Below are 27,186 nucleotides of genomic sequence, written 5' to 3' on the forward strand. Positions count from 1 at the left end.
AAGTCCATTACTCACTGCCATCTGCAGATCCAGTCACATCAGCAGACAGGTCAGGGAAAGTTTTCCATTACAGAGCTATGGACATCAAATTCTTCCCACCCAAACTGTGTCAGTGGTGAGCCAGAGCCCACCTTCAGCTCACTCCTGCACCCTACACCTGCCTCCACCACATCACATGCTCTCTGCCTCTGCACACCACAATGTTTCTGCTCCCAGCAACAGCCCAGGCTGTTCTGGGGCACTGGACAGCCAGCTCCTTACACCTGTTTTGGCTGGCCCAGGACCAGCAGCTGGTGGGGTTGGGAATGCAGCTGTCAGTGTAGGTTATGGGCGAGTGGAAAGCACATGCCACCAGCTGGGGAGGGGAAGATAGTAGCCATAGGGAGAGGAAGAGAAACTGATTTTAGCAAACTGGCTGAAGTAAAACGAATACAAACCCCAAGGGAACTATAGGAGCAGTGCTGGAGAAGATGTAAGTCTTACATGCTGCTGACAGCTGCTTACATCTGGTGAGTAGGTAGAGGTTGGAGAAAGGAGTGTGTTTAATGGGAAAAAACAGAGGAGGAAAGAGGGAGGGCTAACTGCCTATAAAGATCTTTGTAGTGGCAGATAACAGAAGGACTGCAAGCCCATTTTAATGGCCTGTAGCTATGTTCAGTCTCACGGGCCCTGAATTGTGCTTCCGTTGCTATTGTAGGAAAACAGCTACTAGGATGACAGATGCTAAATGCTGTGCAAGCATGCATGGAGGGACCACTCCATTTCTAAAAGCATAGAAACCTATTTGGGATCTAGACCTCAAAACCATATGCAACCACAGAAGAATTTCCTAACTCCTTCTTGCATTTTCTGAATGCATCACTTCCCTTATGTTGAGTACTCCACCCCAACACCTGTCATAACTCCATGTGTTCAGAGACCCTTGTGCAAGCCAGGCACAATAGCCCTCTTATGCAGTTGCAAGTCTGCTTTGCAGACATACCTACCAAAAAGTTGCAATGTCTGGCATTGATGGGCTGGCCACCTGTTGAGGCACTTTATATGGGAGCAGTTTCTTCCCCTCTCTAACTTAGTCCAGTTCATCTGTAGTGATAATGAACAAGTATTGAGGAAGGTACCCATGCACACCACCTGCTTCTGCCTTAGCAGTGGGGGAGAAGAACACAGAGCCCAAGGATGCAGGTGGCACAGAGCCTGAGTCATTTCTATGGCCGGGAGGTGCATGGGGAGAAGATGGTGGGGAGAAAGATCTCATGCTGGGCCAAAAGCTCCAGCCGACCTCACTGCTCTTGCCCCGCACTGGAGTTGCAGAGGGTGAAGCCAGGGAGGTCAGCACAGGAGGGTCTTCCAGCTCCCGGCTCCTGCTGGGACGGCCGGACCTCCCTGCGCTGGCAGGGCCGGGGTCAACGCCCCGGCAGCGGGGCCGGGCCGGGCTCTAATCCGGTTAGGGGGGATTAGCGCGCAGGTTTAAAGGCCGGAGCGGCGCGGGGAAGGGGTGCGCCGGAGAGGAAGCGGCCGGGGCCGAGCAGCGGGGCAGCGCGGCCGGCAGCGTGTGAGTGAGCCGGGGGCGGGCCGGGGGCGGCCGTCCCGCAGCTCCGCCACCGCCCGGGGGCTCCGGGCCCGGCGCCCTCGCTGCCCAGACGTAACCTTTTGTCCTCACTCCCTGCGCGCTCCGTAGTGTAGACGATGCCAGCCATCAACATCGAGGACCTGAGCGAGAAGGACAAACTGAAAATGGAAGTGGAGCAGCTCCGGAAAGAAGTGAAGCTGGAAAGGCAGCCGGTGAGCGGGCGCGGAGAGGGGGCCGGAGCTGTCCGGGGCCGGGTGTGGAGCGGGGGGCGAGCCCGTTCCTCCCGGGGCGGCGGGGCCGGGCGGGGCTGTGGGAGCCGCTCGTCCGCAGAGCCCCGGCTGTTTTGGGACGGCCGCGCTTTGCACCGACGGTCCTGCCACCACTTTGGGTCAGGGGCCGGGGACGGCGCTGTTGGCACAGCGCTGCTAACACCGCGTAGGAGCGCCGGTCCTTGCCGGGGGAGGCTGTGGAGCCCGGGGGAAGGAGCGCATCATCGCTGGGATAAAGCGCCCCGAGGGGCTGGCACGGACCGGCCCGCCGCGGCAGGATTTGGCACCCCTTAACTTAATCCCGGTGGATTTGGCACCCCTTAACTTCTCCTCCCCTCGAGTCCCTGGCGCCCAAGGCCGGCACAAGACCGCCTTGCCGGGCGAGGGAGGAGCGCGTCGCGCTGTTCCCCCCTTCTGTAGCAGAACGCCCAGGAACGTGCTGGTGCTAGGGGAGGATGGCCCTCCCCTGGGCAGCCAGGGCAGCCCCATCGCGGCACTGCGCCCTGCCTGGCCCCTAGCCGGGTCTCGGCTGCCCGCGTCCCCGCCCAGCTTCCCGTGCCGTGCAGCGCCCGGACAGCAGCCAGAGCACCGCCCGTGCCGAGCCGTGACCCACCCAGCCTTGTTCCATAGACATCTAGACATTCACACTGATTGTTCCTTCCCACAATTACTTTCCCCTTAAAGGTTTATGGTTTTGTGCATTTTCTATAGACGAAAGATGTGCAGAACTGATCATACTCTATGATGAAACTAATTTTTTTTTTTAATTCTGCATGCTAGCAGAGGCAAATTACACCTAAATAAAACCCTTCAAGTTAGGACCAAAAATACATTTGTATGTGGGGATCAGTAGCATTAGTCACGTTGATTACATTGAAGGTCTAGGCTTTACCCCAAGAATAAAAATGCCAATGCTGAAGTTATGTTTTAGCTGTGAGTTGGGTATCAGTGATTGTAGATATTACATTATAGTCTAAAGCTCTAGCAGTATTGAGGGCTCAACGTCCAACTAGTGTTGATACCTATGTCATCTCTCAAAGATAATTCGTAGACAACTGAAATACACTCTGCAGGACATAAAGTTTTGGAAATAATAATAATTCTAAATACTTGTCTACATTTTTGGAATAAACCAAAACCCTGATCACTTTAGGAAAATGGGTATTTTTCAATTTTCCTATAGTGAAGCATGTTTAATTCTACCAGTGCATTGTAACAGAAGTTTTGCTGTGAGAATAAAATCGGTGTTGTCATTGTCACAGTCCCCTGGTGCCTGTATGGGTGTTACAGGGACTGGGAAATGCAGAAACCACATTACTGTTGGTACCAAAAGCAAAACGTCAGACAAAATTTTCTTGACACCCACTAACAACTTTACAAAATAAAAAGGAAATGGGCTTTGGAATGAATAAAAATTTCTAAATGTATATTTAAGCAGACTTTTTTTCTTATAAGTTAAAGTGATCCTGGCAGTGCTGACTGAAGTAAAACCCTGGTCCTTCATATACTTTGGCGTGCAACTGTGCTATGGTGTTGTTAGGTGCTCCGGTTTGAATGAACAAAGTTGGCAAGGCACAGAAGAACAAGACACGTATAATGGGATTTCTAGGTGTAGCTTCTTCTTTGCTCTAAGGCAGCTAGATCTTATTTTATGCACTGTTTAATTGGGAATTAACTCTGTTCCTTCTGATGGCTTAAAGCTTAATTTTGCACAGGCCATGCTCTGTTGTCTGTGATGCAGCAAGTAAATTCATTGGTTCTCTTGTTGTAGTTTTACCTTTGAAATAAAATATAATTAACAGAGGAGGCAAGGGGCCTTAAATTAGAAATACTAATCATCTAGCGGCCTGGCCAGCAGCTGGTTCCTGCTGCTGACTCAGCACAGCAGTACCACTGCAGGGCCTGCGGGTAGGAAGGGAGGAGGTGGGGACAGAGCAGGAGTGTGTCCTCAGGCATGTCAGGTATTTGAGCATCTAGGGACAGTTTCTGCTGGCACAGAGAGCAAGAGATGTGTGTGCACAAGGAACGTCAGGAGCCCCAGATGTTCACTTGTGCACTCTCAGACTCCACAGACACCATTACCACATGTGCTGCATGTGTCAGTGAACAAAACTAAACACCCTTCTTCTTCCTAGGTGGGTTCTATGCAGGCTTGCCTACATCAGTGCTAGTTTGGTATGAATGCTATGGGAACTATTATGGTCTCAGAACACAACAGGCTCTTTTATTGACCATTGTTTGAAATGACCCCAGGTAACCAGTAAATAAGTTGTCTTTCCTAGTTAGACCCTCATTCAAGGTGCATCATTGCCATAGTAGAACTGCAAAGTAAGAATTGGTATTACCACTGAAAAATCATTGCTGAATGTTTTGTTTGTGAAAAAACACATAAAGCCATAAATACTTTGAATTGAAAGTTACTGACCCTGAAACTACTGACCATAAGTCATGCTGGTGCTGAGGGAGAGTGTGATCCCCAGCTTAATGAAACTAGATCGGCTAATTATGAACACAAGTTTAACTATGCAGCAATGGCTGTTCGGAGTTGCATTTACATTCCCAGAGACACTCACATGCTCTGTCAATATCAGGCTGTGAAAAGAGAGGAAGGAAGCTGAGTATGCACGTGCTTAGTGCTCTGTGGCCAGATGTTTTATGTTTGGTGGGAAGGTGAATGAGAGAGAATATAAATTCATGGGTTTCCTCCACTGATAAACATTTCCCACGGCCGTAACGCAGACACTTTTCTGTCCTTTCCCTCGAGGTGTCCAAGTGCTCCGAAGAGATCAAGAACTACATCGAGGAGCGGTCGGGAGAGGACCCGCTGGTGAAGGGGGTCCCCGAAGACAAGAACCCCTTCAAGGAGAAGGGAGGCTGTGTCATCGCTTAGGAGAAGGAGCCCTGCGCCTGCCTCTGCAGCAGACATTCCTCCCTTACCCGTAGGAAGCGACTAGCGCGTCCCCACCGCCGCCGGTCTGTGTCGAACGAGCACAGGAGCGGATTTATTTTTATTTTCTATTTCTCCTTACAAAAATACAGAAACCCTCGCGAAAGCAGCCGAGCCCCGCGCCGGCCGCTGGCCAGGGTCGGCTGTGCCCCGCTCCCCGCCGTGGCCGGCCTGTGTCGCTGCGCGGGGCCCGCTCGCCACCCGCTTGTCGGTCGCTTCATGGCTGTTCGTTGGCATTAAAGAGAACCTGCCCGTAACCCGAGAGCTGCCGTGACTTGCTGCCGGGGCGAGAGGAGTGGGAGGAGGGGCGGGGCGGGGCGGGGGCTGCCGTGCGGCCCGGGCTGGCTTTCGGGACACGGCGGCTGTAGCGGCCTTTGCCCGGCACCGGCACCGGCGGCGGCCATGGCGCTGCACGGCGGCGGGCGCTGGGCCCGGCGCCTGGGCTGGGCGCTGCGGGGCCGCACCTCGGGGCCGCGGTACGCCGGGGACGCCCCGCGGTTCGCCGGGGACACCCCGCAGCACCGCGACCTGCGGGAGGCCCTCCGGAAGGTACCGAGGGGCGACCGGGCAGCGGCGGGACCCCGGAACACCCGGCCTGACCGCCCCGTGCGGGGAACGAACCAGGGCAAGGGCAGCGAGCCGAGAGAACGGCTCGGGATGTGCTTAAATGAGTAAACTTCCCTCTGCCAAGGGCAGAAACGGAACCGTGTGTGCTCTGCCTGCGGGTGACCCGCCGGGTGGCAGAGCCCTGCCCGGCGTGTGCTGCCCGGGGCGGAGCGGGAGCTCGGGCCCCGTTCTAGAGGCGCACGACGGACACATAATGGGAGTCTCCTGCAAGACTCAGTCATAAATCAAGAGGAAACGGAGCGCTTCTGGTAACGTAGCGTGTAGATTGAGTGCCAAGTGACAACCTGCAAGAACAGTAGTGCTGGCGAGCTCTGTGTATTCCATGTCAGTGAGGTCAGTGTCACCTCTGTAGATCTCCGTGGTACTGTTCAGGGCGCATGCCAAAGGCGGAGAATCAGCAGGTTCGGCTGTAGGGAGCCCTGGTGTGGTGCCCACTGCAGGGCTGAGCGCCAGTGGGAAAGAGAAATCCACCTTTAACCTAGGAACTGCTGAGAAAAGTGCTGGAGTTCAGTACCTGCTGCAAGGGTCAAACACTATTATTGTGGCCACCACATAAGAATGTACAATGGGTTCAGGTGAAGGGAATGTAAGGACTTATCTCAGATTGTAGGCAAGTTTCCAAATTCTAGCTGGCGTGCAGTGCTCTGCTGTAGTTTTTTAAAAACAGTATGCTCTGGATTGCCAGATATTTTCATGTGAGAATGTCCTATCTTTCATGGACGCTTTTAAAAATTACTTGCAGAATCTTGTGTTTCCCTGAATACGCTTAATTATTTTGAAACTTCACCTCCAGTCCACTGTGGACAAAAGGTAGTGGAGTTACGTCTGAAGGTAAGATTTTTTTAAACTTTCACACTTCCAGTGTTAAAATATCCCAAACCCAGTGTTTGGGTCAGATTTTCTGTCACTGAGATCTGTTATCATCGAGCTTTGGGAGAAGGGGATGTATCTTCTGTGTTATAAAAAAGAAATCCGAGTAAGGAGGAAAAGAGACCCATGACTTGTCACTTTCTTAGTAAATTGCTTTCATTACTCTACATTCCTGAACTCTTTGCAAAGCAGAAATGAGATGATACAGAAAGAAACAGAAGCTGGAAATGAATCCTCACCTGGATTGATAGTATAGAATTTTGTAGTTAATACCATTGTGTAAAATTTGTGCTGATTCTGTCTGGAGAGAGCCTCCATATATCTGTGTATCTGCAGAGCTATCTCCCAATGAACTTGTTCCCTGGCATGCTGCTCTTCATTACCTGCCCAGGGACAACAACTGTGTTAGTAAAAAATTCACGTTATGAAACACAGAGGACAAGAACAGAGCTTGTAAAGGAGGTAATCTGGTTCTTTGTCATGGATAGGTTAAGGCACACATTGTTTTGTATCTCAAGTATTTGCAGCTGTGTATTTATTGAGGACAGGGGAAGTAGCTATATTAGTGTCTGCTTGTGCAGTGTTTGCTGCTCTGTTGTGTGACACACTGCTTTTTTAAATAAAACTTCCCCTCCTTTTCCCCTTGTTTTTATGCCCTCCATGCCTTCTGAAGTGCAGATAACAGAATGCTCTACCTTGCTGGGTTCAGTGCAGATAATTAAATCATGGGCTAAGAGGGAATGTGATGCTACATTTATCACATAAAGCCCTGTGATGAATATATTGTAGAATAAATCACAGTAGACAATATAAACCTGCTTTTTCATTGCCCTGCATTTAAAAAAATGCTTATATAGCACTTATTTTAGATTTGGTCTGATCATATTGGAAGAAAAGAAAAATCACTATTTACATCAAATCCAGTCTGATGTTGTTCACACAAAGCTTCTAGCAATCAGTGTTTGTTTTAAGTTAAGCTTTTCTCCAGTGACTTTAGAATAAATTGAAAAGTGTCCCCAAAGTCTTTGGGAGAGAATGATCATTCAGTATCTGCAACACATTTTAAGTATACCTGTTATATATTCTGGGGCACCCTTTCCAGTAGCTAAATCCAGATGCGAGTACCAGAGAAATCAGAGAAATGAGCAGTGCAATTCCATGAGTGAGAACTGGGTTTTTGTTTGTTTGTTTGCATTAATCTTATTTTTTAGTGTATTAACGTACTTTAAATGATCTATAATTTCCCAATTGTTCTGAGCAGGATGAGGAAGAGACTCTTATAATTCCAGGGGGCTGTTTTTAGCAAGGGTATTGAAATAATTCTGTGAGTGGTTTCCTTTACAGCTTTATAGGTCACCACCCTTCCTCTTGGAAATTGAAAACCTAACTTTTCCTTAACTTGTTGAACAATGCTTGCAGTACACTGATAGCCTACAGCTTGCTTCAGTAATTACTAGAGCTGGTTAGAAGAAAAAAGTTTAAGTCATTCTATATATGTGTGTCTAACAGTATTCATATACATACAGAATGTATGTGGGCTGCTTATTTGTCTTTTTCTCTGGCATTAGGAGTAAGAAGCTTTGGGAAATGTTGAAATTTGGCATACATTTTGCTAGAGCTGCATGTAATGTAAAAATGACATTTCATTTTATGCCCAGTGGTGACTGAGTATAGTTACACTGTGTTGTGTGTCTGTAGGATGAGAATTTCCCCCATGACAATGAGACTCCACCAAGGGACACTGCTTCATTGTTTGCCACTCTTGGCTTGTATGTCATGAGTTTCTATTTATTAATATATATCCATAGATTTTTGCAGCAGTTAATGTCTCTTTGTATTAGAGCATGCAGGATCTGAATTTAATATTGACATTTCCTATAACTTTCTGGCAAAATTTCTGTAAATTTTCCATCAAAATAATATGGCTCTTTCTGACTACCTGCAAAATAATGAAGGGTGACAACTATTATCATTGGGGCACCTTGGATGGAGTTGGTTTATTTATCATTGTAAGAAATCATAAACCCCTGCCACAGGATGAAGTAATAGCTTGTTGGTGTTAGAAAGAATACCTTAAATGCCAGTTTCTCCCTAAGTTGGAAGAGAGAAAACATGCAGCTGAATCTGAAAAATTGCATGACTGGCACCTGCGATTTTAAAACCTAGTTTATCATACACCTAAGTTAAAGGCTTCTGGAAGAGAACAGTCTGGCAAGGCTCACAGATTCTGCACTGACTGCCCTTCTGTCTAAGGGAAGCAAAATGTATTCCCAGGTTCTGGGGTATTGCAGTCTTTTTCATCTCATGTCTGCCAGAAACATTGCACAAACATTTAGGGGCTAATTCTCGTGCTGGTACCAAGAATTTTTGGTAGCAATTTATCAGACAGGAAATCATCATTGAATTTTGTTGTCATTGGAAGAGGCAGCTGGGATACACCACTGTAATCTGAGAGACCACCAAGTACATCTACTAGTGCCCTACCAGGAAGTGCTTTTAAATCAGTGTAGGAGAACAGGAGTGGAAAAAAAAAGAGGTACAGTTTATTTAAGCAAGCTCTGTAAAAAGCTTTTTCTCATAATAAGAAAAATGTCACTTTCTGTACAAATGCTTCAGTGTGTAGCAAAAGTGCAATTAAGGCAATTTTGTAATCAGTGCTCCTATTTGTTACTTGGTGTCAGAATAGAGCTGACATTGAGTTGTTATGTCCTAACGCTGGATTTTTTTTTTCCTACCTCATATCAGTGTTAGAACAAATTTCCACTGTATCTAGTTAGACTTTTCAGTGAACAGTTTTTAGTACAACTATGCCTAGTGGATATTTTTGTGCCTCAGATCAAGCTATTATATTGCTTTATCATTGCCACATTTGATTAGGCAATACAGTTATGCATTTATGAGAACTAAAATTGTGTCTTAATAAGCACTTTATGCCTGAGGAAAAAAACTGGGGTTGAGACTGGTTTAGTCTGACAGTTCAAATGTGATGGTGTGGGCTGCAGTGAAAGAGCTTGTTTTGCTCCTCCAGGGATGTAGATTCAGAAGGAGGACCCAAACCCCAGCATGCCAGCCTCTGGTGGACATTACACTCTATCTAATCAGCACCTCTGCGCTGGAAAGTATGATTTGCAGGTGCAAGAAAATCTCTGTGGTCATTTTCTCAGTCTTGTATCTCTTTCATAACTCAATACAAGTAGCCTGGATACTATTCCAGTGGCCAGAGCTCCCTGTTGCCCAAAATGCTTGTCCCAGATCAGTGCCTAGATTGGCACAGCACACATTTTTGGTCTTGTAGGACTACCCTGGTTTAAAAGCCTCTGCTATCAGATCCCAGGAATAGCTGTGCACCTCAGCACTCGGTTTTTTACAAATTTTGGGATCCTCCCTTTTCTGCCATACCCTTGGATAGGGCAGTTGAAAGGAGTGTATTTGTGAGTGTGCAGGGTCTGCCAAGACACTCAGGTCTGCACAGGAGGAATTCGTCTCTGCAACTGTCTTTGGAAAAATGACATAAGGACGTGGTGTTGGCTGGGATCATGTGTGTTCCTTCCCAGCTGGAGCTGCCTTCTAGCCTCTCATTCCTCAGGAAATGGTTGAGTAGGGCTCAGCTCCAGGGTAGGGGGCTGAACCTTTCATTTTCTTAGCATGGTGATGATGTGTGCCCTCTCTGCCTTAGGAATGGGGCCCCCGGATGTGCCAGCAGCTGCATGGGGTGGAGGGCAGGACGTGCTTCTGCACTCCCTGGTTAACTTTTAGCATTTTAGTATTTCAGTAAGTGTTGGCAAAAACTTTTTAGTTGATTCAGGGTTTGGATTTTTTGGTTTCCTGAAGTAAAAACTGTAGTCAGATGTATGGGACCAAAAGATAATCAGTATTCAAATTTCTGAACCAGTAATCAGCCTTGCTTTACCTATTAGGTTTATTGCAAGGAATTGCATTGCAGTGAAAAGGAAGAAACACAATGATTTAAACAGAAACATGTCTAGGTACTGACAAATGAATAGACCAGGCACAATTGCAGAATACTTATAAAGTGCGTGCTTTTTTCCCCAGGAAAATCAGATTTTGTAAAAATAGATAAGGGCAGGTATGCCTTATTATGCAATGAGAAACTGCCAGCTCTTACATTATGGGGTTTTTCCCTCCACTAATTTTTCCCTCTGAGAAAGGGAAAATTTCCTTTAGTAACTGTTTGTTGCCGTATTTGGTGATCACTGCAGTCTTTGGTTCCCAGTGCAGTAGCAGATTGCAGAATACTTTGTTGCCTGTGGCACAGCTTAGTTGAAGGTACAAAAATGAATCGTTGTGCTCTGATTAATCAGTTTTAACTGCATGTATTTCCCATTTAAGCCTTATATTTTCCAGCTATTAGGAAAATTTTCTGAGTTTTTTCTTTATATAAGCCTACTCAATATTGGTTTAAAATCCGTTGGAATCTTCTCTGGAAGGTCAGTTCTGGCCACAGCTTTGTGCAGCAGCATTGGAGAAACCCACTTTTTTTGTCTTCTCAGTGATATATTCAGTAGGTTCTTTTCTCTCTGTGGGCTACACCTTGTCCTGCAGGCACCAAGTAGAGCAATTGGCTTCTGCATATAACATGTATGAAAAGAGGGGGAAATAAAATGTTTGAAAAACTTTAGTCAAAATTACTTTGCTTTTGTTCTTTATTTTAATTATGAGGAAATTCTACATCTAGGATGTTTTTTCATGTTTTTCACAGAGTCACAAAATGGATGTCTACTTTTAAACTGAACTTTTTCAGTTCAACCCCATATCATCATGGAAAATGTTTTCTTGGCTTGTTTCCAGAAACAGTCTGATGACAGCTCAGTGTACAAAAGTTTCCATATCATGATTGAGGCTCAGCCTCAAATCCCATATGCAAATAGGGCCAATTTTTCATTGACAATTCTTGTAGCTGATCATTTCCCCAGGTGTGTCACATGATATATTTGGCTGGGTAGCCAGCTGGGAATATTGAGTAAGAGATGCATATTGTATGCAAATGCCAAATCTTCTATATTGTGGGCAAGAGGAGACTTGTCTGTGTGGCAGAGAAGTGTTTCAGCAGCATCTGGGACATTTGCTATCTGGACATGACCCCTTCATAGCAATGAGTTATATTTTACACAGATCTCCTAGGTGAGCTCCTAACTAATAATAACAACTCATGTTTTTATAGGAGGATTGAGGGCTATCCCCCTTGTTTCAGTTAGTATTTAAAAATCCCCAAAAACAACAACAACAAAAAAACCAACACCCCAAACAACCCCCCAAATAACCCAACCACAAAGAAAACAATCTCCAGAAAACAGTCCTGCAAAACTTCCTGAAGACCTTTGCCCTGTGCTGGTAGTGCATCCTGAAAGAGGAAGCAGTAGGCTGCAGCTTTGCTCTCTAGATTGCTGCAGACCACAGGCAAGCCTGTAATGAAGGATTTTGCTTGCCAGAAGAAAGTGCACTAAATAACTTTGTGTGAGCCGGCAAGGTTAGCACTGCAGGGAACATTTTCTGGCTGCTGCATGGTTAAATCATATTTGTTTAATGGGGTTATTTTTAGCCTGTTATGGTGTTTTAAGTCACATACTGCCTCTGCTTCTGCACCCGATGTCATCGCAGACTGGATGATTGCCTCCTGTGCCGCAGCGCTGAGCCTGTCAGGCCAGGCTCTCCACCACCACGCTGGGTGATCCAGGCACAGGGGCAGCTCCTGGCTTCTGCTAGGGTCTCCTAGCATGTGTCATGGGGGCTGGGAGCACAGCATGCCATCCATCCTGCCAGTGCTGGAGGGGCTTCACAAATGCAGGACGTGGATTTGCCTGCCTGGATTTGCCATAGACATTCTCATCAGTGAGCTGCCATGGCAGAAGCTCAGTCTCTCCACAGCCTCCCTAGTAGGGAGCAGCCACAAGGAGCTGACCTTCTTCTCTCATGCACCTATATTCTCGCTAGCTCTGTCCTTAATATGTTTCCACACCTCAGTCTCCTTCCCTGTGGCCTTTCCCTACCTTTCTGAAGAGTATTCCTGGGAAAGGATTGTCCATCAAACTTTATTTAGAATGTTGGAAGAGCCTTGAGAGAGTCAAGGAGGGCTGTGACCTCCAAGCCCTGGAGTGAGAAGAAATGAGTAATATATTCTGAGAAACTCATTCAGATGTGCTTGGGATGCATGCCTTGGGGGAACCAAGATGGAGATGAACATGTGGGAAGTGGGCAGCTGCTCTTTGAACTGGGGACTTTTTTTTCCCACATGTTTTTCACAGGGTCATGAAATGGATGTCTAGTTTTAAATTGAACTTTTTCATTTCAACCCCATATCATCATGGGGTTGAACCTTCCCTAGGTCTTCGTGTGCAGCAGCTGAGAAGACCTGCACAGGCTGCACGTGTGGCCAGTCAGGAGCTCACCAGTGGGGTCCCGGCTGCCTTGCACCCCTGGGCTGGGTTTTGGTGTCTAGCTTTGGTAGCACCAATGTGTGGCCCATGGGTTTGCCCACCTCAGCTTTGGGTTTATTTTTTTTTTTATTTTTTTTTGCCTTAGCATCTTTCTAAAATACTACCTTGACCTCAGCACAGTGTTGCTACAATGCTGAGTTGTCTCACAGTGCAGTCATTACTCCGTGTGGTTTTGATTAAAACTGAAGGGAAAATGTAGTTTTGAAGGCTATTAATTATTTGCTTTATTTATTGGTGATATAGAAAGCAAAGAAATCTCTGGTCTATTACCTCTTGTTTGAGTCATTGTTGCACTAATATCTACGTATAACCACTCAAGAACTGTCATTAGTGGTTTGTTGTTTATTTATTTACTTTTTACATTAAAGATCCTATTAACTGTGTCTTGTTTGATTATTATAGCAATAGAGCTAAGTTCAATTACTGTAACTTGATTTAAATGGGAAAAAATTCTGCTCCTAACATAATATGGAACAGTTATGTCATAAAATCATAGAATCATAGAATGGTTTGGGTTGGATAGGACCTTAAAAGTCATCTACTTGGAGGCCCCCTACTCTGGGCAGGGATGTTGGACACCAGATCAGCTTTCTCAAGGCCCCTTTCTACCTGACCTTGAACTCTTCCAGGGACAAGGCATCCACAACTTCTCTGGGCAATCTGTTCCAATGTTTTACCACCCTCTGAGTAAAGAATTTCTTCCTAACATCTAATCTAATCCTGGCTCCACAAACTCCATCTAATCTTCTTAATCCAAAATACCTTTTTCTTAGACATTTTCTCTTGCTTCTCTAATAAATTAGTCTAATCTCAGCTGAGGTGTAACTCACAGGAACCTGTAGTAAAAATTTGTGTAATTTTTTTAAGAATTCAGTTTCTTGTTTCAAAATTCATCATCTTGCTAATACTGTGCTGAAACTGTACATTGTGCAGTCTTACAAGGGGTACTTAGAATAGATATTGTGTGTAGAACTGGTGTGGTCTTTAATTTCTGAATTGCATGATAGGAGGTAAACATGCTGGTGAATAATGAAAAATAATCTTTAATTGCTGTAGAAGTCATCTGTACATACTCTCAGTACCCAAATTAATTAAGGTACAGTTTCTACAGTTGTAGAATGCATTTCTTTTAGAATTCAAAATTAAATGGCATTTCTAATATTTCTGGGTAGTTGCTGATACAACTACAATATCAGCAAAAAACACTGCATCAGCATAATGTATTTTTGTTACTTTTCTCATTTAAATAACGTACTAAGTTTCAGTGAAAAATAGTCAAAACTGTGGCAGTGATTTGGGGGGATATTTTCATTGCTTTTTTTCCGAAGAAAAACTAAAATTACCTGTTTCTAAAAAAATCTGAATTTATGTCTCTGTCCCCTCTCCAACCCTGCCATGACATTTCCCCAGACCTGGGGAAGCTACAGGTGCTGTTTTCACAAAACTTTGTCAAGACAGTTTCTAATGAAAACACTTATTTTTCATACCATCATTCAACATGAAGTAAATTTGTTGGCTTGATCCATTTCCACTCTGGCAAGTATCCAGAGTGTTTTTAATAATTCACAGCTGATAAGAGCCCTGAGGGCATTTTTGGAGGCTCCCCAGAGAGCAGCCTGAGCTCATGCTGGGATGCAGGCTAAACCAAGGCTGCCTCCAGAGCCTGGTCCTTTAGGTTTGCATCTTTATTGTTCAGATGAAGTAGCCTGAGAAAAACACCAGTTCCATACAGACTGTTCCAACACACAGTTCACATAAGATGTACTGTGCCCTTGCTGTCAGGAAAAGAACATTTTTTTGTTTTGGTATACTGGTACTTCAGCAGGTGAGATAGTTATATGGCTCCTTAATCAACTTTACATCCCAAATGCCATTGAGATTTGGCCAGCTAGATCAGGTGGAAAGATTTCTTTTGTGGCTAGCAATATCTGTCAGATGACATCTGTAGTATGCTGTGCTAAATATTTCTACTGTTAAAAGTTTTAGATCTTGTTATAGTTGGTATGCTGGCAATGGAAGTCTAAATGCTGGCACTCATGATTTCAATGTTTCTCATGATAAAGCACGTATAAATAAGCAGACCAGATGCTCACATACTGCTGAAAGCTTGCTTCTGTGCAATTGCCAAACACTGCATGGATACATTAGGGTTTAAGTTAAGATCCCTACATAGTATTTGCCTGAAGTTGAAGTGTAAAGTATTTTTCTGAGGGCACAAATGTGAGGAAATAGCTAAAGCCAAGGGAGGGGACAAATCAGATGGTTAAAGTACAAAGCGTTATTTGACCTGTCTGCAGCAAGGTTTTAAACATTTAATTTTGTGATCATTCTGTCACTGCTGGCTTGACTCTTTAAAAATACCTCTCCTTGTTTCAATTAGCTTTTCTAGGAAGGGATGACAATACCCAGTAATCAGTGCTGAAGCACCAGCCAGTTGAGGAGTACTGTAGTTCTTCAGGAATTTGGCTTATGTTTTTATGAGGTTGTACAAGGAAAGTTGTTCCATAAAACCACAGTGAATGGTCCAGTAGCTAAGAAGAAACTGTGGCTATTAATATCTGGACTTTGATTAAAAAAAAAAAATTAAGGCCATACACAATTTGTGGTTTATGCAATGAGGTTGTCTTTGGGGGTTTAATTGTATCATGCAAGGAAGATCTTGTTTTACTCAATGTGGCAAACTCACCTGGTAATAAATCAGTTCTGTTAAGCAATTTGAATTTTGCTCAAAGGCACAGGAGCAAACCTGCAGAAATCATGGCTTAGTCATTGAGAATGTGCTTAACTTCAAAGGTAGCTTTGTATGTAGGCTACAAAAAAACTTGGCCCAGTACCAGCTACAACAAACAAAACTATGGTAGCATATTCACCACATATTTTTGCCAAGATCCATCAAAATACTTGAATAACTTTTTGTATGCTCTTTCCCTGGGTGTTTCAGTCCAATGAGCATTACCAGACAACAGCCAAAAAGGTGTAACCACCTTCAACACTGAGGGTCAGCATCTTAGGGTCTGAGCGTATGGGACATGGTAATACTGAAGAGAAATGTGAGCTCTCCTAGATAGGGTTCTGCCAAGTATTTTTTTACTACTGATCATTAGGCCTGTGTTAATCAATATAACAGTGAGAGAGAGATGATAATTACTGAATGAGTTGAACATTCAGTATATGAATTTCTCAGAATTTGGTGAGAGAAGTGAAAAAGTGATTTTCCTGTTACCAGCATTCAAGTATGCTTATTTCTATGGCCAGCTGGAAGACAGAAAGCAGCCATATATGGGCTGAAATTCTCCAAAGAATGTGTAATAAATACATAGTTTGGTCTCAAGAACACAGCAGTCATGGAGGGAGAGGATTCTATTTCCAGCTCAAGAAATAGTTAGCACCACAGGACTTGTTTATTTAGTGGGGAAAGAAGACTAAGAGGAGTAAATTCTTGAAATAACAAATTCTCTCTTCATGAAACAGCATAGTAGTTAAATCATGGTCCCAGGTTAAAGGCATTACCTTTCTCTTGGGAACTGGTGTTTGTTTTGGTAGGGTTTAGTTTGGGGGGAGGATGTTTCCTATTTGGACCCCCTTGTGAGGCTGACCGAGGTGTGTGGTGCCCTTGGCTGCAGGAGCAGCCTGTGCCAAGGCCTGCTTTGGGCTGCAGAGCTGGGTGGAGGTGGGCACAACCCAGCCGCCTCATGATGGGCAGCAAGAGCACACCTGCAGGCCGCCCTCTTTGCTCCTTTCCCATAGCCATGGAAATCTGGGACTTTGTGGAGTGAAACATCCAACTCTTGTGCCCTGAAACCTGAAAGAGTTGCTGAATGTAGTGGCTGTACTGCAGATGTGTTTTGCTTGCAAAGGGAAGGGAAGGGCGCGCTGCAGCCTGAACAGTGAAAGGACTGTAGTCAGGCAGCTCAGGACACTGACTTTTGGAAGGTGTGCACCCCTAGCAGTAGCACAGACAAGAGCTGCTCAGGGACTAGATTTGGAATATTATCAATTCTGGAAGAAGGTCATACTTTTCCAGTACTTATTCTGTCATACTTCTGGGGAAGTCTAAATACAGAAATGCTCCAAACAGCACCAACTTCCTGCAGAGTGTTTCAGGCAGAGGGAGAGGAAATTATTCTCTTCTACTTGACTTTCTTGGAAATGTGTATGGTCATCAAGAACAGATCAACCTTTTTTGCCAAGGTTATTTTAAGGATAATCCAGATTTCCTTTCCTGTCACTTTAAAGAAACTGTACCCAAAAAGGTAACAAAGGATGAGGGAAAGAGCCATTTTCATAGACCTTGGAGAGGCTTAAATTTGCCCTGATGGCCTGTTCTAGTAGTAATTGTTAAAATAATTATTTACATTTGCCTGATTACATTTGTTGTAATAGCTGTGGGTGAGTGGAAAATAAGGATATCCATCAGGAAGTAAGAAAATTAGTGGACTTTTCTCAATATATATTTTCTTTTTCTTTTTGAATTGCAGTTTTTAGGTGAAAGTAGTCAAAAGTTGTTGTGCAGGATGCCTGTGTTTATAACTTGTGCAAATTTTTTTTTCCAAATCTAGATCATTGACAAGGAGATTAATCCCTTTGTGGATAAGTGGGAAGAAGAAGGACAGTTCCCAGCACATAAAGTGTTTAAAATCCTGGGACAGGCTGGATTCCTTGGTGTGGATAAGCCAACAGGTAAGTAAGTGTGTAACTCCTGACTATTAATAATGATAGACTCAAAAGATTAATTCACTTTTGCCCCAGGTCAAGGCATGGGTTGGAATTCAGTGCAAAGTTTGCTTATGTTCCTCAGTCGCATACAGAGTTACTAACTCTGCAAATACACAAAATAACATTGTTGCATCCTTAAGTTGATATTCTTCTAAATGAAAATGTTAAAACCTGTATGACTATTATTTTAAAATTAGGGAAATGAACATCACTTCAATTTTCAACATAAAATCTGTATAAGAACTTTTCTTCTGCATCCAGATAGGTATGAAATAATCCAGATCTTCATTAAAGAAACCACAATTTGTAGGCATTGGAAGCATTTTAAGATCTGGCTTATTGTACTGACTTAACATGCAACCTCTCCATCACTTCAAAGGATGAGGATAGTGTGGCCTTTTGGCCATTATCCCCAGATTGTCTTTAAAATGCATTATTCCATCCCACAGAAGCCTGAACAGAACAGGAGGCTGAAGATACAGAGAGCAGGTTTTTGTGTGTTTGTTTATATATGTCGGTGACCCAAAAAGTCCAGAGGAATAGGAGGTATTTCTGCTCTTCAGCTAAGATACATATTCTGCTATCTATTTCTTTAATATGTGATATAATATATACTTGTTTTCTTTTCAAATGCTTCTGTTATATGTTCAAGTCACAATTCTCGGTGATTTGCTTTACCCCCATTTTCCTGCATTCAGAGCAGCCCAAAGTGTTTAACAGTTAACTGCAGATAATTTTCTCTATGGGGTAGCTCGCATAATCTCGGCTATGCTACACCACATCATGATATTGCTAAGGCACAGGGTTCTGTGCAACAAATTGTGTCTTTTTATCACTTAATTTCAGAGGAAATATTCCCTCTTGAAATGAACTCAAATTCTTATGTTATAATGTGAAAGCCTTTCCCACAGCTGTTCAGCTGTTAGATCTCAGAGAACTGTTGGGCTGTGGTTGTCTGACAAATCCAATTAGGTCTGAGCTGGTATTTCTTTACAGAAATGCTGACAGTTCAAGATTATGCTTAAGATCTATTTAAAGGACAAATAGGATTACTGGGGGAGAGAGAAAACCGCTTCTACTTTCTGCCATAATTGTTTGATAGGCAGATTTGAATTGCATCTCAGTGGGTCTCCTTTGCATTGCTGATAATCGTGTTGGGTGTAATAATGGTGCATTGCATGGCTGGCAGATTTCAGTTCTGCCTTCTTATATTCATCTCAGGGCATGCAGAGGCTTCAGCTGGGTTTAGGATCCTCAGTGCTGAAGGTGCTGCACATACAACAATACAGAGGTGGGAACTTTGTATAACACTCACAAAATATCTGGACAAGAAATAACTGGAGTAAAATCCAGTGAAGAAGGGACTCATGGAAGTACAGGTGGCACAGAAGGTTGCATGTACTTATTACACTTGTCGTACTCATGTTTAAGATTATTTTAACTTCAGCTTTAATGTTTGCATCTAGCTGTTAATATAATTTATTTGACCTCTGCAGCTACGTTTTATAAAAGGTATAAAGAATTGATAAAATCCTCAGCAACCTGTAATCCATCTCAGTTCTGTATTGTTGGGCACAGAAAGTGCACAAACTCCTTGGAAGCTGCTGTCTTTGCAGCATTCAGTTGTGCAACAGGATGTCACCAGATCCAGCTTTGCTCTGTAATGGTGTAATGCCACCAGGTACATCTTGAAAGTCCTGAAACTTTCTCCTGATGGTAAGTCAAAGTAAGGTGTATAACAGCACACTGTATGTAACTGCACAACTTTGGCAAAGCCTGAAATTCTTTGTCTTCTACACTTCTACACAGTCCTTAGACTTGCTGTATGATTAATGTATACCGTAAAATAGAATTAAAAGATCCACTTTTATACTCTGCTCAGCCACTTCTGTTATTTAGTTGCTGTTTGCAGAGGAAGAGAAGTCTTACGAAACATGAAGTAACCAAGAGCAGGCAGGAGCTTTGGAGGGGTGTTGCAGGAGAAGAAGGGAGAGTAAATTGATTTGAGGAGAGCAATTGCAATGCAGAGCACTTGTGAGTTAACAGTCTGCCCTACTTTCTCTTTCACAAACCAAAATTATCATCTTGTATGTCTTCAAATCCAGATCATAAGACATTCTCTTTAAAGAGCACTGATATTTTTTTAAAGTTAGTTCACTTTAGTAATAGTTGCTATTTTGAAATACAAGTTTTATTGAATTTGTTTTCCAAGATCATTCTGTCAAATATGGAGGGGTTTTTTCCCTGCAGAAATAATTTTGAAATTTTCTGATTGGGCAGAAATGGGTCACAAACTTGTTTTGCTTAGATGGAAGGAAACATCTGTTGGATTTTAGATTTGTTGAAAGTAGACTTTTTCCTGTGTAAACACCATTCCCTTTATGAACAATGACCTGCTTCATGGGAGTCAGGTTTTTAAAAGAACGTGCCTTACATGTGTCCCTTATCACTGGAAACTTTCTCTGTGTGGAGAACTGATTTGGGGCACTATTTGTATTGCAAAAGCTCTATCAATTCCCACTGTATGCAGTTGAGGCTACAAACTTGAAAAAGCTTTTCCTGTATATTTTTTTCACAGTTGTTTATGCAGTAGTTGGTTCTAGTGAATATTGGCTGTAGTTCAGGATGTTCATTGGAGGTCGTGTAAACACTGTGGGCAAAGCTCAGACATGCACCCATAATTGGAGAATTTTTAAGATCATCAGTAGATTTAATTTACTGTCTGGTCAGTTCTCTGCCAGAGAAAGAGTCTTCTCTTTGAACAATTTCTCTGCTCTGGTATTCTTTACATGACTCAAAAATAGTGCATATGTTAGTTTTCCTTAGGAAAGAGTTTGTTTTCTGTTACATTGCAAGATTCTTCCTACTAGTAAAATACATGGTGAAAAGTGAATATCATTTATGCATAAAAAGTGTATTTTTGCTGTATGCAAAATGTGCATAAATTTACTTCACTCAGGATTTAGAAGAAAAAACCAGCATCCCTATATATTTATTATTCTTCATTTGTATTTACTGTGTATCTCTTCATAAATGATAAAATTATGAGTTTTTGAGCTACTGCCAGTCCCAAAACTAAGGGCAGAGAATGTTAGGGCAGGCAGCAGAAATATTTAACCAGTCTTGGTCGTTTGCCATTGTCTGTTTTGCTAAGGGAAGTGGGCAAGACATATTCTTTGAACTGTTCTATGTGCAGATTAGATGTGATACTGGATTAAAAGTGGAAAGTATCTGTGTGGTTATTTGTGATCTTATGGCCTATGAATCAAAGCCTTGGCTGTTGCTAAATTTTAGGATGTATTGCCAAAAATGCAGGCTCAAAATGTACTGTGTGCCTGCGTATGCCAATGCAGATGATTAAAAGTTGTTTTATCAGCTGATGTAAAAGCACAGGAATCCTGTAAAGGATGGGAGAGAAGGGTTTGTGGGAGGGCAATGTTTGCTCTCCTGCATATTCCCATGGCATCACATGAGTGATAATGATGCCTGCCCTGGGTGTTTCATTAGTGTTTACACTGGCGGTACTGTAGGAATATTTAGTGGAATGCGTTAGCATCTAGAAATAATTATGACAAGTTTGTCCAAATAGTAGCCTGCATTTATTACTGTCAGACACCTATCAGTGAATGTAGAAAATAGGTTCTTGTATATTTCAGGAAAATTAAGTCACTGTGGTAGGATTTGCACATGGATGGGAAAGTGTAGTTCTACACTGTCAGTCCCCTTCCTCTACTGCTGGGACAAACGCCAGATTTGGGACTGGAGAAAGGAATAGTCATTACCTTCTTGTCACATCAGACAGAGAAGCATCTAATAAAACAAAAATAATGTTTCAAGTGTATGATTGCACTGCAATTGGAAAATGATAACTTTCCTTCAGAAAGTCTGTTTATTACAAGTGTCTCTGTGTTGAATGTGGGGAGGGACTATAGATCTATACTATTCTTTATGGTTAATTCTGTTGTTTTCTTTGCAAGTATACATTTATCTGGTAAAATGAGACCTTGTGAGAGTTTGGGCATGGAGAATCACTTGGAAAAATGTATGGGGTTATTTTTTTCCCTTTCTGTAATACTAAGCCTTGTTGTTACACAGAATGAGCATAGAAGGACCTGGGAGGAGCAATAACTAGAAAGGGATTTAGTAGTTCAGGTGAAACAGGATTCGATGGTAACCTAGAAAGGAAATGGAAGGTGTTCAGGTACTTCTGTGGATAGAATTAGAAGCGATAGATTTGTCAGAAGTGAATTAATTTACCCCAAACTGTTCCTGCGTGGCAGTAATGGACCAGCTGCAGCACTTGTTCTTGGTTTAGCAGATTTAAGTATAGTCAGCTGAATCGACTGCTTGATCTTTTTCCCACTTACAAAAGAGTGCAATAATCATTAATAAATAGGAGTTGCACTCTAAAGGTTTGCAAGGGAAGCCTTTGGGCCATGCTTTCAGACACCAATGAACCAATAAATCAACACTCTCAAGTGTTTACCAGCTATAATCTATACCTGTTTTGCAATCAAGAAATAATTTTGATAGGCCTTAAAAAGCAGTAGACCAAATCAGTCACTGCTTTGTTTGAATCAATTTGATGACAAAAATTGTGATGTGTGGCAGGGTTTTGGAGACCTTGATCAGATAAGTATAAGAAATTTCAGATGCTTATTGGACCTTCTAATTCAGTGGATTGGATTGAAATCTCAGGAAAACAGAGGTTTGTATGTGTATATACACCTGAGTTTTGTGTAGTTGAGATTTTTTCCCCTCCTCCACTATTGTGAAATGTTGACTATTCAAGTCCCATCTAGTATCTTGCAAGTGCATGATGAAATTCAGTTGAACATGGTAAGGTGGGGACAGTTTGCTACATTTCAGAGATCATCAGGTATTTCTGATCAGACAGAGAAATGAGCACTTGAGTTCACCTTTGGTTTTTCTTTAACTATGAATCTGACTTGGGAAATGGTTGTGTTTCTTTTCTTCATGGCTGGTTGGGAAATGCAGTGTTACCTCTGGGAATAGCTTGTTCAGCTACCAATAGCAGCCAGCAGAGAACTGACTTACTCAAGGACACCCAGTCTTTGCAGAAGAGATAATCTTCCTTTAAATGTGTTGTTGATAGAGGGATCAGATTAGTTCCTGGGATTCTGCTTTTGTGCTTCAGATAAGGCAAATCCTCACACTTGTGGCTTGTAATGCAGAACACAGCAGTACTTCATGCAGTTTAGGTGTGCTAATAACAATGCCTTAGGGTCAGATGTAGGAGTTTCTGAAATCTGGTATGTGTACAGGTTATGTCAAAATTATATTCAGAAGGCAATTTAAAATGTCTCTTTCCTGGAGAAAGTTAGAAGCATCTTACTGGTAGCAAATGCTCAGTTATGTATGTGCAATTAATGCTTGAGCTCTTGACACACATTTCACTCACAGCAGACCTGCCATGCCAAATTCCCTTCCGTGAATCACAGGCTTTGCACAAACTGTCAGACCCACGTGGTGTCTTGAATCTGACTTGGAGCACTTAGAATCTGAGATGAGAGTGTTACAAGCAGCTGCCACTGTTCTGCCCCTGTTTCTACTCTGGGTTGTGCAGGAGAGTCTGTCCTCTGTTGTGCTTGACTTCCCTCTAGTTTTGTAGGAAATTGTTGGGCTTGGGGATTTTCAAAGAGATATATCTGATAAAAATCCGATGTTCTTGATTTTATAGTTGTGAATAAGAGAAGAATGTACACTAAAGAGAACAGTTGAATATATTAAAGAAATATGAAATAATATAACGCCTGAAAAGAATATAGGGATTGAGACATTATCAAATATGACATATTGTTCAGGAAGTTTTTATGAGAGGCGTATTGTTTATTCTTTACTTCTGTAGATCAAATAGCAAGACTGTCTCTTGACAAAGCTTGGCCAATGAATGAGGTTATACTAAAAAACCTGGGTGTTACAAATATATCTAATTTACACATAACTGTCTTTTCCCAGCCTCAGGATTCTTGACATCTGTCATATACATAAATGGAATAATTTAATAGCTTTCTGAAAGTATAAATGCACCTCTTATGCTTACATGTCAGTACACATAAGAAGTGTGGACCAACTGTGAGAGACAGTGTTCTTCCAATCACCAGAGTTGTACATACACTGAAATTTAATAAGTTTTCTGTTTTGGAGAAAAAGTTTTGAAGTAAGATCTCAGTGTCAGGTTTCTTTTCTGGTTTTTTTTTCCCTTTGTTTTTTTTCTTAAGCATAGGCATGGGAGGCCATTTGTGATAAACAAAGTACTTCTTGCAGGACTGTGTATTTCCTGAAGAATGTGTCTGTTTGTTCTCTTTGTGCCTTTACTGGGTGGCCTAGAATTGCTGACTCCTGTTATCTCTAGTGCAGTAGCTATAATTTTCCATAAGACAACAAACCTGCTCTGTGGTCTTGCCTGCCCTGGGAGATACCTTGAGTGCTGGGCAGCAGGAGCCAGGAACGTGGCATGACTCTGGAGGAGGGCAGGAACTTCTCGCGTGGGACCTTTGGAACAGCACGACCTCTGTACTCCCCTTGAGCCTGAGAACTGGCAGAAAATGGGCACCTGCCCAGAGCCTCAACCATTTACAAATCAGCTTCACTTGTACACCTGAAAGGAGGAGCAAAGATGGGATTAATGAAAAATTTCCATGGATGTGTACCACAGGAGAAAGTATTGGAGTTTTTTGTGGCATCATTGAATGCTTTAAAATTCTTTGAAGGTGACTTTAGGCAGCATTTCTTCTGCTTCCTATACTGTGTGTCAGAGGAAATGAATGGGACTGTTCTCACCATTGCTTTATTATTCAAGAACAGGAGTCTCTCAGCAGAGCAGAAGATCTGTGAGTAATAATCCTTCTGAAAGGATTTTTTTTTTTTCCTTTTTACATTATGTATAACCAGTGAAACTCATTTCATGGAAAACACAAGGAGCAAAGTTTAACAGGAATCCAGAGAATGTTAAATAAATATACAGATGGTGGCACCATCCACAGTTACTGCAGGGAGAGTAATTGTATTTCTGATCCTCAGCTGCTCACTTAGCAGGTGAATACACCATTTCACAGCTTCTTGTACCCTGTGGCCTCACCAACTCCCCCCTGAATAACACATCTACCACTGCTCCGTGTGCTGGAGTCTGAGCCTGGCAAAAACATTCACAATACATATTACAACTTGTTCAGGATCCGTCCACAGGCCAAGAAAGGAAGCCTTTAATTAGTCAGAGAATCATAAAGTTTGGAAAAGACCTCTTAGATCATCAAGTCCAACCATTAACCCAGCACTGCCAAGTTAATTTTTGTATTTTTCTCCATCTTTGTATGTTGGAATGGTTGTGAACGTGTTTTTTACTACTATCCATATTTATTTTCTAAATCTTACCAATTGTTTTCAACCACCTCTATCTACTTGTGTTTCCCACTGAGCCTCATCTCTTTCTTCTTGGTTTTTTTTCCCTCTTGAGAGGATTCTGGTGGGTCCTTGTGTAACTTCCCAAACAAACTCTATTTGCTACTTCTTCTATTTTAACCGACTTTGAAAGGACTGAATGCAATAAAAATATTTTGCGAAAAAGTAATGAAAAAGGCCTCTGAATCCATTTACTGGCTTTTTGGTCTTTAGTTGTTTGCTTGTTTTAGGTAGAATAATTAGGGGGTCTTTCCCCTCCCATCCCCCCCGCTTTTATTTTTTTTTTTTCCCCAAGAGCGATAGCATGGGAGCAACTTGCTCTTCTGTAGCTGGTTTGAAAGAGCTGTTAGTTGAGTTTGTCACTCAGAGCTGGTCAGGAAATTCTTTCCAGTGTGTCCAGATGCTTCCTGTGCACAAGGCTGCTGTCATACTTGGCACATGATTAAAAAAAAAAAAATCACACTGAAGCTGTTTTTTCTTTTGGTTTTAACCAGGTCCTTTTGCACCATTGAGGGAGGACAGTTTTGCTGGGGGGAGAGTGACACTGTGCTTGGGGTTGTTTGGAAGAACAAAAAGGAACCATGTAAAATTTCTATATATTTGTTTCTAAAGCCTTACGCTAATTCATATTCTGCACGTTGGATTCTGCATTACTAAAAGAAAATAATTATAGCAGCTGATACTTGTAGCAGTGATGCATTTCAGAAAAGATTTTGGCATCTTTGTATTCTGGGGGGTGTTTGAGCCGATCATGATGCGTCCTCTGACCTCTTTGTGGATTGTATTATTCTTTTACATGCTTCTGCATGGGAAAGGTTGTGTAAGTTGTACCTTCTGGTTGTTCCTGTAAAACCTGTGAGCTACTGGACCTATAAAGGAAACAATTATGCGCTTGTTACCTTTGGACAGGTCTTACTTGGACTCCCTGGCACCACACTAATGAGATGCCCAGATAAACTCGATTCTCTCAAGAATAAAGGGAGTTTCCTACATTTTAAACCCATGTCCTTCCCTACACAATGTTGGGAATCCCATCCTCTGTCTCTGCCCAGGTTGAAACTGTGTGTCATCATAGCCCCAAAAGAGGATGTGGAAAGAGGAGAATACAAGAGGAAACAAACACCAGGAGTAAAATTCTTTATATACAACTCATTTTGACAGGAAATGTTTTGCTCCTTCCGGTAGAACTTCGTAACTATTTTCAGGACACTAATTTCACTTTATTCCATTTTTGCATTTATTTCTTTCTACAGAGAATCCAGTTTCTTCTTTCCTGGAAGATGGATGAGTATTTTGGTCTTTGAAAAGTTTGCTTCATCATCAGTTTAAAGTCTCCAGCAGATCTTTAATGCACATGAAAGATGCTATAAGTTCTGCTAGATGGTACATTTAAAACTGAAGGAATCCTGAGTTTTGGAGGTGCCCACTGAACATGCTTCTGCAAACTGATTGTGCAAGAATTGGCCTGGCCTGTAAAGCCACTGTATTGTATAACCCATAAGCAGCTCCAGGGACTTCAGAGTATCATCTTAGAGATGGATCAGAATCTGGCTACTACACAGATTCTCTGGTGCTGCCTGCTAAATTAGGGAAGGGAGGGAAAATATCCATTTTCTGTAAGGCAATTGGAAAAACAGAAGAAGATAATGAGCTGGACTTTCCCTAAAGATATTTTTCAAGCAGTTTAGTTAGGTGTCTGAAACAAAAAACATGTAAATGCTGAGGATTAGAAAAATCTTCCAACTTTGATCTTGCTAAAGGTTTGACAGGTTTTAATTGCTCCCAGGTTTCAGACTTTGAAACAATTTAAGATGAAAAAACTAAAGTGATGAGATTATAGGAGATTTTTACCTTTGCAGAAACCACGATCTAGATCTATAGCATAGTGTGGTTTCTGCGAGGAAAAATGCACAGCACAGTGTGGAAGGTGGAGAGAGGGGCCCGTTCCATGTTGTACCTTGTGCCTGCATGATAATTATTCAGGAGGCATCCTCAGGTCTTCTGTCATAGTTTGAAGCTGTCTGGGGTTCATGCTGAGTTCTGTGGATAGGCTCTCCAGCATGGCTTTGAAATATTTTGCCTGGATTTGGGTAGATGTGTGTTTGAGGTTTGCACAGTCTTCCACTGATGGATTTAGTCAGGAGAAGCTGAACAGAGAGTGGGTACATGGACATGGCCAGGAGATCTGGGGCTTGAACCTGCTTCCTTCTCCCACCACTCCAGCAAGCTCTGTAATTAGCTTGTCTCTAATGAAAGGTGGAAAAAGCCTCCAGCAGAGACTTTCCATGTCCTGATGAGAGATGAAGCAGC

The 27,186-nt window shown here is 42.7% G+C and overlaps 2 protein-coding genes across 3 annotated transcripts in view; both read left to right on the forward strand.

Moving 5' to 3' along the window:
* The first annotated feature begins 1,447 nt into the window (after positions 1–1,447).
* Positions 1,448–5,043, forward strand: LOC135443058 (guanine nucleotide-binding protein G(I)/G(S)/G(O) subunit gamma-11). Of its 2 annotated transcripts, XM_064703298.1 has the most exons (3): positions 1,448–1,552; positions 1,679–1,782; positions 4,604–5,043. In XM_064703298.1, the coding sequence occupies exons 2-3, from the start codon at positions 1,687–1,689 to the stop codon at positions 4,727–4,729; spliced, it is 222 nt and encodes a 73-aa protein (XP_064559368.1). In that variant the 5' UTR covers positions 1,448–1,552; positions 1,679–1,686; the 3' UTR covers positions 4,730–5,043. The 2 variants fall into 2 exon arrangements, with proteins under 2 accessions (XP_064559368.1, XP_064559367.1); XM_064703297.1 differs by lacking the exon at positions 1,448–1,552 and having other exon boundaries at positions 1,559–1,782.
* A 135-nt stretch (positions 5,044–5,178) lies between these two features.
* Positions 5,179–27,186, forward strand: part of LOC135443742 (probable acyl-CoA dehydrogenase 6) — a 74,437-nt gene continuing 52,429 nt past the window's right edge. The window contains exons 1-2 of the mRNA XM_064704328.1: positions 5,179–5,335; positions 17,298–17,418. Of these exons, the coding sequence (XP_064560398.1) occupies positions 5,189–5,335; positions 17,298–17,418 (268 nt within the window). The 5' untranslated portion in view covers positions 5,179–5,188. The remainder of the gene's footprint in view (positions 5,336–17,297; positions 17,419–27,186) is intronic.

Source organism: Zonotrichia leucophrys, chromosome 2 (genome assembly GCF_028769735.1).
Source record: "Zonotrichia leucophrys gambelii isolate GWCS_2022_RI chromosome 2, RI_Zleu_2.0, whole genome shotgun sequence".
Classification (NCBI taxonomy): domain Eukaryota; kingdom Metazoa; phylum Chordata; class Aves; order Passeriformes; family Passerellidae; genus Zonotrichia; species Zonotrichia leucophrys.

Coding starts and splice junctions, on each gene's coding strand:
- LOC135443058 (XM_064703298.1), top strand. CDS start 1,687: ATGCCAGCCATCAACATCGAGGACCTGAGCGAGAAGGACAAACTGAAA. Junction 1,783..4,603: donor TGAAGCTGGAAAGGCAGCCG/GTGAGCGGGCGC, acceptor CTTTCCCTCGAG/GTGTCCAAGTGCTCCGAAGA.